We start from the raw sequence: 16,977 nt of genomic DNA on the forward strand, positions 1-16,977 counted from the left end.
AGCCTGGGACTTCCCTTATCATGAGGCTCAGCAGATTTCTCAGTACCTAGTCACCATTTGGAGGTGACCTACTTCTGATAGGGTAGCTTATGTACATCTCTTGCTAGGTAGACCAAAGTATCAGTAAAGTAAGAACTTTCCAACAGTCTTCAATGTCAAGAGAGCTGTGTAAACACCCCCCATGCTGCCATCCCTCTTCCTCAGCCTCCCCAACCCCTCCTGAAGAACCTCCAGGGAGAACTCTGAAACCTGTGCTCAGTAGGGTTATGCTGGTCTATACTGGGTTTCATAGTGTCATTCCTGAATGGCAATTACCTGAATGATCCACCCCCTACTTGAGTTATCTGCTCTCCTATATATTCCCCATTAGTGCTTTGCACTGGGTCCTTGCTGAGAATTTTGTTTTATTTTGTTTTGTGTTTTTCCAAGATAAGTGTCACTACATAGCTATAGGCTAGCCTGGACTTCCCTATGTAGAATAGGATGCCTCAAACTCATAAATGTGGGGCAAGTGGACCCAAAACTATACCCAGAAAAACTATACCTAAAACTACATCTAAGAAGACGCTAGCCCCGACCCCTACAAATCACCTCCAATTCTAAGGGCCACTGTTAGATTTAATACTCCCTGCCTTTATTAGCTTTCCACTGGGTTGAGCAGTGGCCTCTATCAGGCGAGAAACTTGAAGCCCTCATACAACTGGTAAAAGAACAGCTTCTACTACAATACATCCACTGTTCCTGAAGTTCATGGAACACCCTTGTATTCAATATAAAAAAAGAACTCAGGGATATGGAGACTAATATAAGATGTAAGGACAACTAATAAAATCATGCAAGTCTGGGGCTCTTCCCAAAGAGTGCTGAGCATGTCTCAGTCATTCCTGCCAATGTCCCTCTATTGACAATAGACATAAAAGACTTCTTTTATCCAACCCTCCCCACCCCTAAGACGTGAATGCTTTGCATTTTCAGTAGCCCCCATTAACAACTGTGGTCCAGCCTCATGATATGAATGGACCATTCTCCCTCAAGGAATGGCTAACTGCCTAACCATTTGTCAGGAGGCTCTGGACACTGCATTAAAACCCTAGTTAGACAAATCAATCAATATATATCATTATATGGATGACATCTTAGTTGGGGGGATTCTTCCATCTCCCTTCCCAAATTAAAGACCAGCTAATACCTTACCTATCCTCTCTAGGATTCAAAAGGGCCCCTCACAAAATACAACTTATTATGCCCACTGCATTTTTAGGAACAGATATCTTCCTCACCTCAATATGCCTTCTCAAACCTACCTTTTTCTTCCTTCAAAACTTAACTTTCACCTCCCGCCAGAGCTTTTTGGCTAAACTTGTCTCCCCCTTCCCACAGCATCCTTAATAGACACAAAAGACTTTGTTTATTAAACCTCTCTTTAACTTCTTAAAAGGGGATAAAAGGCCCTCCTCCTTAAGAACACCGTCTCCTAAAGTTTGGAGCTGAGATGCAAGGAAGGACCATCCAGGGACTGCCCCACCAGGGGATCCATAACATAATCAGTCACCAAACACAGACACTATTGCATATGCCAGCAAGATTTTGCTTACATGACCCTGATATAGCTATCTCTTGTGAGGCTATGCCAGTGCCTGGCAAATACAGAAGTGAATGCTCACAGTCATCTATTGGATGGAACACAGGACCCCTAATAGAGGACCTAGAGAAAGTACCCAGGGAGCTCACGGGGTCTGTAACTCTATAGGAGGAACAGCAATATGAACTAACCAGTACCCCTGAGCTCATGTCTCTAGCTGCATATGTAGCAGAAGATGGCCTAGCCATCATTGGGAGGAGAGGCCCTTGGTCTTGCAAAGATTATATGCCCCAGTATAGGGGAATGCCAGGGCCAGGGAGCAGGAGTGGGTGGGTTGGGGAGCAGGGTGGGGGGAGGGTATAGGGGACTTTCGGGATAGCATTTGAAATGTAAATGAAGAAAATATTTAATAAAAAAACTGTTTAGAAAAAAAACAAAACAAACAAACAAAAAAAGAGAACACCGTCTCCTGAGACAATCCAAGTTTTAAACTCTGTTATTACAGCTCTAAAAGACAGGGATCTTGCTAGATATGTCCCAACAATGCCCATACAGCTCTTATCTTTAGTTTCTCCCTTACACTAGTTGGAGAACTATACCAACCCCAGGGGTTTTGCTGGGATGGCTCCACACCTCCATGGGTGGTACACCCAGATTTCTAAATGAGGTGGATGCACTCACTAATATGATTTAAAATGGCAAGGACAGAGCCCTACAAACTTTAAATAAAGAACCTAACATTCTCGTCACCGCCCCCCCTTCTCCTTCACTGATATTCAGTGGAATCAAAAATCACTCCTGCTTTGCAATCAGCTTAAGAGGATTCCCAGGACAAGCTGACAACCATTACCCTAAAGAAAAATGGGCTTTTGTTCTGCCTCTGTTAGGATAGCTGCTATCCCCGCTGACTATTTTCAAAAAAGCCAGTAATTGGAGCCCCTTAATATTTACCCATGGGAGGAAATAGGGAAGCTTCAGTGATAGAATACTACTACCCTGAGGATAAACCCTTTGTAGAGGCTTTTCCTGGTTGCCGACTTGACTATATCTTGAATGAACTACAATCCAGAATTGGAAGGCTCACCAGTTACCCTAATCTGGAGGCTGGGAGATAGAAGTTTCTGACCTGGATCTTGTTGATATGGAGATCTTGAGGCATAGGGGCTAAGGATTCCAGAAGATTAAGACAGGGAGATCTCCGAGTTCAAGGTCATCTGGGATTAAAGGTGTGGTGGCACACCTTTAATCTGGGATACATCTTCTGCTGGAGACCATATAAGGTCATTGGAAGATGGAAGTCTCTCTCTCTCTCTCTCTCCTTCACCTGCTTGCTGTGTGGGACTGAGCAATTGCTAGACCCTTAGACTTCCATTCACACCTGCTACTGACCATTGTTGGGAGTTGGACTGCAGACTGTAAGTCATCAATACATTCCTTTACTATATAGAGACTACCCATAAGTTCTGTGACTCTAGAGAACCCTGACTAATACACCCTCCATTGTCTGATTCAAATAGTTACCCCATCACTCCTCCCAATATAAAGAACTATATGCTATCAATTCCCTAAAGGAAACCAATATGCCCTTTAACCTCTTTTCAATGTATATACTGTCAAATTGCCCCTCTAGCTATAAAGATTCTGTGTCATATTAAATGCCAACCCACTTTTCCCCTCTACTCATACTGGTTTTTCTTACTAGAAAGAACTTCTCCCCTTTACATCCAGCAAGTCAGATCTCACAGTCCTCTGCCAGGTCCAATATCCAAGGGAAATGCCCTGGCTGATCAAATCACCTCTACAGGAACATTCAGAGCCTCCATCAAGCAAGCAGACCAATTCCATTCATGCGCACACACAAATATAAAGGGGCTTCTTGCCCACTTCCCCCACATCCTTCTTGCTTAACTCCAGTGGTTAATAAAACATGTTCCTCTTGTGCATCCCTCATTACTATCCTAGCTTTACAAAATATGGGCAACAACTCCTGAGGTCTCATATCCAATGCTGTATGGCTAATTGATGTCATCCACATTCTCTAATTCAGCAGACAGAAATAAGTCTTTGTTACCATAGCTACATACTCACATTTTATATGGGCTAGAGCCCAAACAAGAGAAAATTCAAAAAGGTTATTTCACCATATGCTCTCCACTTTTTTCATCATGGACATCCCCCAACAAATTAAAAACTGACAATGGTCCTGCCTTTACTAACTCTCAATTCGAAACTTTCTGCTCACAGTGGAAAATTGCCCACCATATAGGGACTCCCCACAACCCTCAGTGCCAAGAAACAGTAGAAAGAACACATCAAATCCTAAAAGTCCAACTTCTAAATCAAAAGACAACAACCCTAAATATATTAACATCCACAAGTGCCCCAAACACCCTGCTATCTCCCTGCATTGCCTCACACCAGAAATAACCCATCCTATCCTAGTGAAATGGTGCAATCCCTTGGATGGGATTCGGGAGGAACCAGAGACCCTCCTTACAGTGGGATCTTGCTTGTGTTTCCCACAGCCTAGACCTATCTGAATTCCCACCAGAAATGTCCACATTACCCCATTGATCAAGAAGATGGCTCGCCCTTTGCTAAAAGATCAAGGACAGAGGAGACACCACTTCCAAAGGAACAAAAAGATCTCCTAGAAGGACATCCATGACCTGGTGACTACTGTCTAGGGCATGTGCCCTCCACAGCTTCATGTCTATTTTTTGTTGTTCTTTGTACTAACACTTCCACTGCCCAGCCTCTCTAGCCTTCCCAACCTCAACCACTGGAGAGTCTTTGCTAGGGAGACCTACAATGGACACAACAAAATCATAGGAACAAGGACTGCCCACTTTAAGGATGTTGGACCATGATTGAGATCCCTCTCCAACCCGATTCCATCTTCACTACACCCACCCAGCACTTTCCTCTACTTCCCTTACTGAAACACTGGTTGATGTCTCCAGGAGGCCTCCACATATGGAGGTTGCAGATATTGGAGTGAATGAATTGAATTGAATTCATTAGCCAAAGCAGCACCATGCTTGCCAACCTTAAAACTCATTTTCAGCTTTCCATCAGCTATCCCTGGGATGAATGTTGGTGAATGGGAGTCGTGAGTACACTCTATCCTAATGGTTATGCCAAATATCTCATAGCCTAACTACATGTCTCTCACCAGCTTGTCCCTGCCTCCAAATCAGTCTTTAGCCATGTTAAAATGCTTCAACAGGAAATCAATATCAGAAGGCACTCCATGTTACTCTTTCCTGCCTACAATACATTCAATATACAGCTAACTTCCTTCCCCTAACCATCCACCCCAACTCCTCCCAATGCTTCTTCTGTGCTTCTCTCTCCTGAACACTATTGGCAGCTGTTCCCATTAACATTTCCCTTCATGAACCCCATGGATCCTTACCCACACAAAAATCACAAGACATTTTTCTCTTTGATTTACCCCTCCCCTTTGCCTTATAGGATCCTACTCAAAACTCTATTCTACATGTTCCCACTACATCACCATCACCAAACCAATATATGCTAATGCCCCTGGTCTTCTCTAGTGCAGAGGAACTACAAGTTCCTGCATTAACCTCCCTTTTCAAGATTCCTGCACTCCATAGTGATTGCTCTCCACGTTTATCTCTAAAAATCTGAAGAACTCACCTTACAACTGGGAGGAGACCAATAGAAGAGAGAGATCTTTGTCCTTCTGCTCATTGGACTGGGTCTCTGTCTCACTGGACACAACAGCAACTATTGAAGCAGTCCTTGTCCAAACCAGCTGGCCAGTAACTTCCAGGACAAACTTGACCAGGCAATGAATTCCACTGCAAGAGGCCTTGAGTCCCTTCAATGGCAGATAACCTCCTTAGGAGGAGTTGTTCTCCTAAACCAGGGGCCCCTGAACTTACTGACTGCTAAACTGGGAGGGATTTGCATTTTCTTTTTCTTTTTTATTAGATATTTTCTTTATCTCCATTTCAAATGTTACCCCCTTTCCTGGTTTCCCCTCCAAAAAAAAAAAAAACCCTATTCCATCTCCCCACCCGCTGCTCACCAACCCACCCATACCCATTCCCTGTCCTGGCATTCCCCTACACTGGGGCATCGAGCCTTCACAGGACCCAGGGCCTCTCTTCCCATTGATGTCCAACAAGTCCATCCTCTGAAGAAGGAATGTGGCTTCGATGTCAATGAATCTGGGCCACCGGGACAAGATGTACAAATGCTCTAAGATCTCCAGGAAGATCTCCAGACACACTATGCTCCCAATCTCCCTACCCCATGGTACTCAAACCCCTTGGTAGCTTGGCTCTTCCTCTCTGTGGCCCCATACTAGCCATTGAGAACCCTGCTTCTCCTGGAACCCTGCCTTATCTAATTTCTTAAACAACAGATGAGTAGCATTGTAGAGATCACTAGTAATCAGGTTTTGGTTCCATACCAAATCATTCCCAACATAAGAGACAATTACTCCAATGATACCTCTTCTTTATAAAAACAAAAAGAAGTTGTTCTAGGGCAAGTAGACCACACCACCAGACAGAAGAACTGGTAAGGTTGAGTGACATCAGACCCTGTGAATCTCAGAACTGAAAACTGTAGGAGTGAAGCCTTGCCTACCTCTACCTGCTCTGGAACAAGTCATCACCATACCCCACTGAGAGGACCATGACACTCAGTCATGTAGGGAAAATACCTGGAGTCCTTCCCCATGCAAATAGAGCATCACTAACATCTCAAACTAAGCCAATAAAAGACATCTGCCTCTAACTAAATCTCACCCTACTTCTCAATGTTTATATAGTCCCTATCCACACAGAATAAAGCACACATTGACGATCATCTAAGATTGGCTGTTTTATTGAGTTATAACACTTGGGAAAGAGTTCTCTCTCCCAAAGTATTCATTGCTGGACCTTAGACCCATCTGGCAGGCCAGGCTCACACTGCTGCCACCCCTGCAATTATTGCTGCCTCTGCCACTGCCACTGCCACTGCCACTGCCACTGCCACTGCCACTGCCACTGCCACCATTGCCATGATAGCAGGACCTTAGGTACAGGTCCTGCACAGGTCTCCCAAACCTCCTCACTTCTCTTTCTAAGAGGCTGTAACATTTCCAGCTTTTCCATCAAGACAGAAACTGATGGAACTGTTTGACCTGGTTTCACTTCACCCTTTGGGTGGATAGAGGACAACACATAAAGAAAGATAAAATGCCTGTCTCCCAAGTGCTAAGATTTAAGGTCTCTCCAGCTCCTTGATATGAACTATTTTTCAAAGGTTCATTTTTATAATTTTTACATATGCACATCTGAGTATATCTAAAATAATAACTGGACAAAGATGCCCACTTTGTTCATTTAATTCAATATAATGACTGAAGTTCTCACTACAAGTATAAGGCAAGAGAGGAAAAAAAACCTAGATACAAATAGGAAAAAAAAATCAAACTATCCCTCTCTGCAAACATATGACCCTACACTTACTTTTTTAATTTTTAATTTTTATGTAAGTTTTTATATGTTTAGGTGTTTACTCTATGTGTATGTCTATGCATTGTATGAGTGTTTGGTGACTGCACAAGACAGAAGAGAGCATCAGATTCCATGGAATTGAAGTTACAGATGCTTGTGAGCTGCCTGGTGAGTGCTAAGAGTCAAACCCATGTCCTCTTTAAAAGCACCCAGTGCTCTTAACTACTAAGACATCTCATTTCTGCACCTCCATGGACCATACTTCAAACAAACAAACAAACAGAAAACTGAACAATCTTGAAGAGAACTTTAAGTAAAGTAGCAGCATAAAAATCAACATATCAAAATCTGTACACCAAAAAGTAATATGCTGAGTAAGAAATTAAAAATAAAGCAAACACAGAAGTGAAAGAGTTTTACAATCAAGACTTTAAGCATCAAAGAAAGAAAACCAGGAAACTAGAAGACATAAAAATTCCCCCACCCCACCCCAGCCCGCACCTGACATACCCTGACCCCTGCCTCCCATACTCAAAGATCAGCAGAATTAGTATTATAGACATGGTTATTTTACTAAAAGTGATTTACAAAGTCTACAATATCTATTAAAATGCCAATGACATTATTCTTTTGAGACATGCTCTCATTATATAGCCCTGGTTTACTATTGGCAATTTTAATTCTTTAACTCTTTGCTATTCTGGAGCCAAAAGACCTGGCTTTTGGCAATTTAACTCTTTACTATTCTGGGCCCAAAAGCTGCTAGCTTCTGGCAATTTAACTCCTGTTGATAGGCAGAGGATTAAGGAAAAAAAAAAAAGCTTAGTTACTTGGGCTTTTTTTCCTCTGGCTCAAGGGCCCCTCACTGACCAGGCAACAGGCTCAGAGTTTAACTCTTCATGACCCAGAGAGAAAAGAAAGAAAGAGAGAGAGAGAGAGAGAGAGAGAGAGAGAGAGAGAGAGAGAGAGGAAGTCAGGCACATACACACTGGCTGAGCCTGATCACCTGCTTCGTCAGTTTCAAAAGTGCACATGCATATGAATATACATACACATACACCTACATATGTATGCATACATATACATACATTTGGTGGATGGAGCAGAGCTCCAAAAGCAACACTTCAATTTCTTCACTCAGTCTGTTTTACCTTAGACAATTTTTAAAAATAAAATTACTTTATAGATAAAATGTTATACAAAAGGGAAGTTACAAAAAGGATGTTGATATTAAGTTCAAAGCAGTGTTATAAGCTCATTATAAGATCAAAGCAACAGTCTCACATGACCTTGCTTTATCATACTGCACACCTGTGGCTTCATCCTTGGACCTGACCTAGAATGAATGCTTTTTCCTGATCACAAATTTGTCCCAAACCTATTTCTCTTCTTAGGGTAATTTATGAAAGCTCATTGTGCTCCTTATTGTGCAGCTTTTACTTACTATTCTATGGAGGGGGTACATTCCATTCTTGACTCTAACTTTATTACATCTTTCTGGCAAAACAACTAAAACTATCTTCTTAAACTTTCTTCCTAAAATTATTTGAATCAAAACAGACATTAAATAAAGTCATTAATTCATCTAAACAGCATTAATTTATGAAAGTTCATCTTCATGTTGATCTGAAGTAAATTTGCCCTATAGGTTGGGTTGATGCCCAGGAATTGTTAAGCTATGTAATTAATAATGGTAAGAAAGGCATATCAACACTGAGAGGCAATCCTGGGATGAAGTCTCTGGGGCTGTGCTGCTCCAGAGTCCACCCATTGCAGTCATGCAAAAAGAAACTCTCTTGCTTGCCATAGTCTTTCCTAGGTGGCTTCTGTCACTTTCTCAAATCCCTTACCCTTTCCTTCTGGGAGAGCTCCTCTACTTACTTCTGCAAGACTTGCTCCCTCAAGTGGTTTCAGTAGGACTACAGAGCAGGTGAATGACATATGGTTGGAGTTGGGTCAATCTAACTCAATTCCCCAGGAATCTAATTTGAGCAGTAAATCCCAGAGGGTAGAAATTCCTCAGAGATCCATCATCACATTCCAACCAGTTCTAGTTTGCTTTCTATTGCTGTGATAAGCACCATGACCAAACGCAACATGTGGAACCACACACTTGATTTTTCCCTATGGCTTGTTCAGCTTGCTCTTTTAAACAACTTGGAACCACTTGGCCTGCAGTAACATCATCTATGCTAGACCATACCTTCATCATCATCAAGAAAATGGCCCCACAAACTTGCCTATGTGGCAATATATTTCTTTAAAGTTCTACTTTTATTTTATTTCATTGTATGTGTGTGAGTGTTTTGCTCTCTACAGAACAATCTTTTGAAGACATTTCTCAGGTGAGCATGGACCCTAGTTTATGTCAAGCTGACAAGAAGAAAAAAATCTAAACAGTACACATCTCTTTAAGCAATTGCTGTTCAGTCTTGTCCATAGACCCTAGGAGTTACCTTCATAATCCCTGTTGTTTACTCTACTAGCAACTTTTCCATAAAGACCTTTTGACTTAAATCAGCCAAAACTGGCTTCTTGCACTTTGCAAATACTGATATAGATGTCCCATTTTGACCACACAAAGAGGCTCTGTAGCCATGTATGACCCTTTCCCTCATTTCAGGTGGCTGGTACCAGAGTTAGGAAAAGGTGCACCTGAGACTTAATCAACAGCAGCCATTACAACCTTCTCAGGCAAACAGCACCATCACAGGGAGCATTTCCATGTAATGTCTACAGAAGCAACATTCTCAGGTGTCTACATTCTTTTCCTTGGCAATCGAGAAGGCAGAGGATAGACTTTATAAAACACTATCTGGCATTATTGACTGTACATCTTCCATGGCCCACCATAGCCTCCCACAGTTCAGTCCCTAAATGAGCTCACTGAAACACAGCCTCAGATCACCCTGGCCCACCAGAACTAAGATGGGCCTGCCCAGGTCAAGAGACAAGAAGAAACAGATGCAGTTCAGGTGGCAGTGTAATTGACACACAGCTGCCCAGACACTACACTGACCTCAAGTCACAGAGCTGCTTTGAAAACGTGCTGTTAAAATTCTATCCCAGGGAACAGCACTGACAGTAGGGGAGGAGAGCAAGCGTGTTGACAGATTTTAAGATCTATAAATCAGGCCCAACTCTGTGTGTGGACCAGATGGTGTCCTTCTTCCTCCTGGTCTGGCTCCATGTAGCAAATGGGAACACCGCTCCACAGCTGCTTAGGCCAGGATCATTTACCAAAACTGCTCATGTGATTGGGTAACAAATCCCACCGATCTGTCATATGGTTGTTCCAAATGTAAAAGCCAATCATTTCCTTAGGACTGTTGGCAAATGAAGTTACTGTGTACATAAAGTATAAAACATAATTCAGTTCTATTTCTGGATGCTAATTTGGACAGAGACCCATGTGAAGCTCTTCCCAAGAATATTATTAGTGTTCGTGCTTTACAGAGGAGGCAGCTGGTTACCAGGTAGGCAAACTCACATCACAATCACACTGATGATACCCAAAAGACACAGTGCTGAAGCTGCAAGTAACTATGTGTATGCCCAGCTTTCAACACTGACTCTAGAAACTGCCAAGTCCAAAATTGAAGAGTGGGCAAAGATTTTGCTTAGCATGCTGAGCAGGCCTTGTGTTCAACCACCATTACACAGACACTCACACATACACTGAAGGTGACAGTCCTAACACTCACTGACGGTCTGGACATGAGATATTATTTATGTCAAGTTGACAAGGGATGGATTGTAGTGGTTATTCCTGGTTGTCAGTTTGGCTATATCTGGAATGAACTACAATCCAGAATTGGAGGACACACCTGTGATCCAGATCTTGAGGCTGGAAGACACAAGTTTCTAACCTGCATCTTGGCATGGAGATTTTGGGGCATAGTGGCCATGAAAAGTTTAGGCTAAACAAGGTAGTACACACCTTTAATGCCAGGAGATTGAGGCAAGGAGAACCCTGACTAATATGGGGGTGGTGGAATGGTGGAGGAGGGGGAGGGGGAGGGGAGAGAAAGAGAGAGAGAGGGGAGGGGAAGGGGAGAGAAAGAGGGAGAGGGGGGAGGGGTGGAGGAGAGGAAGGGGAGAGGGAGAGAGAGAGAGAGAGAGAGAGAGAGAGAGAGAGAGAGATTCTATCCTCTAGAGAACCTTGACGAATACGCTCAACTGTGTCAGTGGCCAGTCCTTTAGAATCAGAGGCATCTCTAATCTCCCAAATTCAAGGGCTACTGAAAGAATAAAGGTCAAGTTCTCCCTCAGGAAAAGTCCTGGGACCTACCACTACTTTATCCCCAGGTTTACTACATATTTTTGTGTAACTACTGCTCCAAAGGCACTTATTCATCCTTGAAACTCAGACTCCAACTTAATTCTTTCAATAATGAAAACTTTTCACTCACTTAACTCCAGTGGGAAGTGACCTATATTGAACAGCCATTCTCGTTTCTTAAATCTAAAAACAAATGTTCCCTTAGTAACATGAGCAAAAGGAGCCGAGAGGTTGGTAACAAAATACAGATTAAAGTACTTAATTGAACAAAGCCACTTACAAACAGCTCTCCTAGCCGGGCAGATGAAGCAAAGAATCAGGTCTCAGCAAAGTTAGCTCTTTGGGTTTTGATACACGAAGCAGTTTCCCAATTTCCCACGCGAAATGGCTCCATTTCTATGCTAGGTATCTAGACAGCTCCAGATTAAAACAAATTCAGTGTCTTAAATGAGGTGGTACTGCGCCGCAGCTGGAGCCAGCAGGAAACTCAATTTGCACTGCATAGAAAGTCAACTACCATTGTCCCCTTGCCCGCCTCTTCGACCTCAGTTCTCACTAGACTAAAATTTGTTCTCTTATAAGTTCATCTGCTTGTCAACTCTAAGTAGCTTCACCTTAGGAAGGGTGCGCTCAGCTAAGATATTTGACCATATTTGACCACAAGGACTTCCACAGACTCTCAGATTTAGCCTTCCACCGGGTTCCTACACTACGGGTGTCTATGTGCTGGGTTCAGTCCAGAGCCTTATTGAAGCCATGCTGTTGTCTCCCTAGTTAGCATCAACCAGTGAAGCTCCACGTTGAAGCTTCACGAGTCTCCACAAGATATCATCCCAACACACACAGAAGAAGGGAGCCAGATCTAGCAAAGACAGATATCTCTTATTAACCAAGCCTTCCACAGCTAAGCGCGTTGACTCCACCCTCTCCACAACATCCAATCAGAGCTCCCTCAACCGGATCTTCTAGGATAGTGCCTAACCCGGAACCTACACTGTCTTTGCCGCCACACCTGGGCGGAGCCAAGTTTTCTACTGGCTCGCGTAGCTGCCCGTCGCGGGGAGGCGGGAGTCGACGGGAACCGGGATGCTAGCGCCTGCGCACATTGCAGCTTGCGGCGCGCGGGAAGCCACTACCGGCGCTTAACCGTTCCTCGCCTCCTGGACGTCGGCTTCTCAGGCGGAGCCTCTGGGAGGAAGAGGAGAACAGGAGAGAAACTCTTCTGGCCCGGGACCGCGACCGGGGCGGAACCCGGGACCGAGTCGCCTTGGCGGCGCTGACCGAGATCGAGCAGGTAAGTGAGCGCTCCTGCCTGGCCGTCTGGCAACGCCGCGGCACCAGGGACCTCTTCCCTTTTCTTAGGCTCAATAAGACATGGATGTTGTCCTTTCCTCCACGTGGTGTCTCTGCAACCTGGCATCAGGCTTTTTTATGTGCAGAACCGTGGCGGTGAGTTTGCCATACCCGGAGGAGAGCAGCAGTTTGGGGCCGGGGGATGTAAGAAGCGACTCCCAGCTGGAAATGAGGCCCGGGGCACGGCTGCCGTTTCTGAGGTCCAACTCCAGGAAACTACAGTATGAACCATGGGAGTGGAGCATCTTTCTGACTCTCACTCTACTATGTTTCGGTCGTACTGCTCTCTCCTTAAGAGAGAAAGATGACCGGGTTCTGTGGGTAGCTGAGGACCAGAAATAGGGGTGATCATCTTTGGGGGCGTGACCAATGTTAGGGCGAAGCATTGTGGCCTAAAGAAGTGGGGATGAGGTGGTTGGACAGAGAAATATGGTTACCTTGGAGAACATTGTTAAGCCAGCATCCCTAGAGCTGTTTTCATATAGAACTGCTTTCAAAAAAATCCTGGAACTTAGTAAGCATAGCTCTGACTCCCTTGCTTCCGTAGAATGAAGCAAGTAAGTTTGTAACTCTTTTTGTAAAGTTGTTACAGTGACTTGTGCAATGATGATTGAGGGAATGTACCTAAACTACTAAGCAAACAGCACTTCAGATTGATTGTTGAGTCGGAGGACCTTGGTGAGAGAGTGGCAAGAGCAGTATCAAGCTGGCTCCGAATTCATCTATAGGGCCAGCTTCCTCCTTGCTCTGTGTGGAATCCATCGTTCATAAACTGATAAGCTTAAAAAAATGAAACCGGGCATGGTGGCGCACGCCTTGAATCCCAGCACTTGGGAGGCAGAGGCAGGCGGATTTCTGAGTTCGAGGCCAGCCTGGTCTACAAAGTGAGTTCCGGGACAGCCAGGGCTACACAGAGAAACCCTGTCTCGAAAAACCAAAAAAAAAAAAATGTTGGCCCAGGCATGGTCGTGCACACCTTTATTCCCAGCACAAAAGGCAGAGGCGGATGTCATGAGTTCAAAGCCAGTGTGGTCTACATAGAAGTGGCAGAAATACATAGAGAGAACGTGTCTCAATAAAATAATAAAGGCTCTTGAAATGAAAAAGCATGTGTTCACAGCTTAAAGTTTTAAGCTTACTCTGTAGAGACCCTGTTTCTGGAAATTGGCAAATAATATAAATTACTTGTGTCCTATTTTCAGTAATATTGATCAGTACTAGGTTCTTTTAAGTGGAAATAGTTAACCATAGAAAAAATTAGCAGCCATTCCTGTTGTAAAAAGAAAAGCCATGCTGCTTATGTGATGGAACTTTAATGTTTTAAGGAACTGTGATCTTCCGGAATCTCCCTGAGACTGTTTGAATGCTAGAGCCTTTCTGCTATGGTGTCATGGCCCTGCTGGTCTTAAATGGTGGCCATTAATGCTGAAGACATAAATTCTAGTTAGTCTTGGGTTTACTTGTTATGGGCATTGTAACCACTGTCCTCCACTCTCCTGAGAAATATGCCATTCCCTGCATCTTCTGGGTCCTTGTTGGATTATTTCATGGTAGTCTTTTCCCATACAGGCACCTGCTCTCCTTTGTTGGGTCAGTAACCACTCACTTCTACAGCGGGAGACACAGGTTTTACTAAGATGAGCCACACCCTGGTTGCCTAGGGGCAGTCACACCTATCCACGCTTTTAGGAAAGCAGACTTCAGGTATCAAATGTACTTTAATAATTATAAATGGATTTTAAAACCCATTGTAAGGTGAACATATTGGACTTTTTTTTTTGACCAAGCTTACTATTTAGCCCAGACTGGTCTACAATTCCTGTCTCAGATTCTCCAGTGTGCTCCACCACTCCTGACTTAAAGTCCCTAACTCAGTGCTGGATGTGGTGGTGCACTGTCTAGTTTAATTTTCTGTTCCTTTTTTTTCTTTTTTCTCTCTCTCGAGGAAACTAAGGATTGGAAAGATGAAATAGGTAGCCATTGAGCTGACTGCCTTTGATTCCAGATCTATATATCATGACCCTGCCTTTAAAATAAATAGGCTTGAGTCTGAGCCTGAAGTCATCTGCCTGTAGTATGTAAATGTTCTGTTACCTATAGAAAAATAGGGTTGGGAGCTAGATGGGTCAATGGGTAAAGGTGCTTTCTGTCAAACCTAACGACCTGAGTTTTTGATTCCTCGGAGGCATGAGATGGTAGGCAGACATGGTAGGCAGGCAGAGAGGACTCTTGCCTGGTCTCCTTTGACCTACAATGAGCCATGGCATGCACCAAATCACATGCACACAAACACTATTTTAAAAATTAAAACTTGAAAGAAAACTTTTCTCACGGCAGAATAGACTTTGAAATTCACTTGTGTTCACTTGACCTTTGCTGTCCTACAGTCCCTGGATCCCTAAGGAGGAGGCGCTCAGGCGGAGGCCTCTTGTCAGCAGAACCAGAGATGGCATCAGTAGATTTCAAGACCTATGTGGACCAGGCCTGCAGAGCTGCAGAGGAATTTGTCAATGTCTATTACACGACTATGGATAAGCGGCGTCGGCTGCTGTCCCGCCTGTACATGGGCACAGCCACTTTAGTATGGAATGGAAATGCTGTTTCAGGACAAGAATCCTTGAGTGAGTTTTTTGAGATGTTGCCTTCCAGTGAGTTCCAAATCAGCGTGGTAGACTGCCAGCCTGTCCATGATGACGCTACACCAAGCCAGACCACCGTGCTTGTGGTCATCTGTGGAACAGTGAAGTTTGAAGGCAACAAACAGCGGGACTTCAACCAGAACTTCATCTTGACTGCTCAGGCGTCACCCAGTAACACGGTGTGGAAGATAGCAAGTGACTGCTTCCGGTTCCAGGACTGGGCCAGCTAGTGGGGGTGACCGAGGCATCTTAGCTTAAGCCCAGCTCTGCAGAGAAATGCCAGTCTCAAATCTCAGGATGTGGAGAACACAAGTTCATTTTTGTTGTCACAGCAGCACTGCAGACTGGATGTTGGACTCCCAGAATCCCCTTCCTGGTTATATACTGGTTTGTCATAGTTGCCTTTTAAAAGTAGTAAACTTTCTATTTTTCTACTTACTCAGTAGAGACCCTGTTTCTGGAACTTGACAAATAAATATGTTGCTTTTCTGCCTGATATGTCTAAATCTTGAGAAGGGTGGAGGAGTGTGAAAGGCAGACAACATGGTAGGAAGCACCTATAGAGGTGGGAGGCTGAGCTCCTCCCCAGTGTGAACTTGGGGGAATCCAGACCTGTGGGTGGCAGCCCTATCCTCACTAGAATCCTTGAAACATTGGGAAGCACCTGTCCTGTGCCCACCCTTAATGTGTGGTGTGTATACATACACACATATATGTGTATATTATATGTATATGCACCTGACAGTTGGCTTTGCCCTTGACACCTGAAATGGGAGTTAGTGATGTGAAGAGTCAGCTGACAGCTAAACACTGCTCCTACCAGAAGTGCAGACGCTGGGAGGGAATGTCAGAAACTGTAAGTACAAAAGATCCACCTAAAACTTCAGTCTGAGTTGTCACTTGATTTGACGTGATTAAATTCTGGCCAGTGAAGCCCAAAGAAGCTGATTGATTGAAATGAGGAATTTTGCATCAATAAACCTACACTTCCTCTCCCTGGCTGCTAAACCAACTGGTTATGCCTTCATCTTGGGCTACAAGACAATCTGGCCTTGCCCTAGAGTTAGAGTCCTCATGTAGTATTCTAGTGTAGACCTAGTCCACCTATGATAGAACCTATGTCTTGGCCCATCACACCCATGAAGTAACAGCCCCAAAGCCACATCTAGAGCAGTCAAACCAGTACTACAGACTTGGTGACAAAATGAGACTCAAGGCATTCAGGCTGAGATGCTATTAAAGTTTATGAAATAGCAAAGTGAGGTTTCCACCATGCTGAGTTGACCAAGATCCTAGAACAGTAAACATGGCCCCTTAGGAAGAGACACAGGGAAGAAGAGTGGAAGAAACAGTTTCTGAGCTTTAAATATCACACATTGTCCCCCAAGGGTGAACTTGATACAAATGCCCTGGAATCAAAAGAATTAAATTTGTTAAACTCTACCCTAATTTTCCAAAATTGCAAAAACAATGATGTTGACCTCCAGGTTCTTGATTTCCTGCCACTCTGGGGATGTATGAATATGAATTAACACGGTTCTCAGAGCTTTGCTCAATATCCATTCCACAATCCACTCTAATTTCTCTCTTGCTAGCATCCTCCAATTCAACCTTCTGCTCTCCCCCAGGTTCTTGTCC

At 43.9% G+C, this 16,977-nt stretch overlaps 1 protein-coding gene across 2 annotated transcripts; it reads left to right on the forward strand.

Annotated features, from left to right (window-relative positions):
• Window positions 1-12,420: 12,420 nt before the first annotated feature.
• Nxt1 (NTF2-related export protein 1) lies at window positions 12,421-15,832 on the forward strand. 2 transcript variants are annotated; one of them, NM_001110159.1, is made up of 3 exons: window positions 12,447-12,641; window positions 14,270-14,404; window positions 15,088-15,832. In NM_001110159.1, the coding sequence occupies exon 3, from the start codon at window positions 15,147-15,149 to the stop codon at window positions 15,567-15,569; it is 423 nt and encodes a 140-aa protein (NP_001103629.1). In that variant the 5' UTR covers window positions 12,447-12,641; window positions 14,270-14,404; window positions 15,088-15,146; the 3' UTR covers window positions 15,570-15,832. The 2 variants fall into 2 exon arrangements, with proteins under 2 accessions (NP_062735.4, NP_001103629.1); NM_019761.6 differs by lacking the exon at window positions 14,270-14,404 and having other exon boundaries at window positions 12,421-12,641.
• The last annotated feature ends 1,145 nt before the right edge of the window (window positions 15,833-16,977 follow it).

This window comes from Mus musculus, chromosome 2 (assembly GCF_000001635.26).
Source record: "Mus musculus strain C57BL/6J chromosome 2, GRCm38.p6 C57BL/6J".
NCBI lineage: Eukaryota > Metazoa > Chordata > Mammalia > Rodentia > Muridae > Mus > Mus musculus.

Coding starts and splice junctions, on each gene's coding strand:
- Nxt1 (NM_019761.6), top strand. CDS start 15,147: ATGGCATCAGTAGATTTCAAGACCTATGTGGACCAGGCCTGCAGAGCT.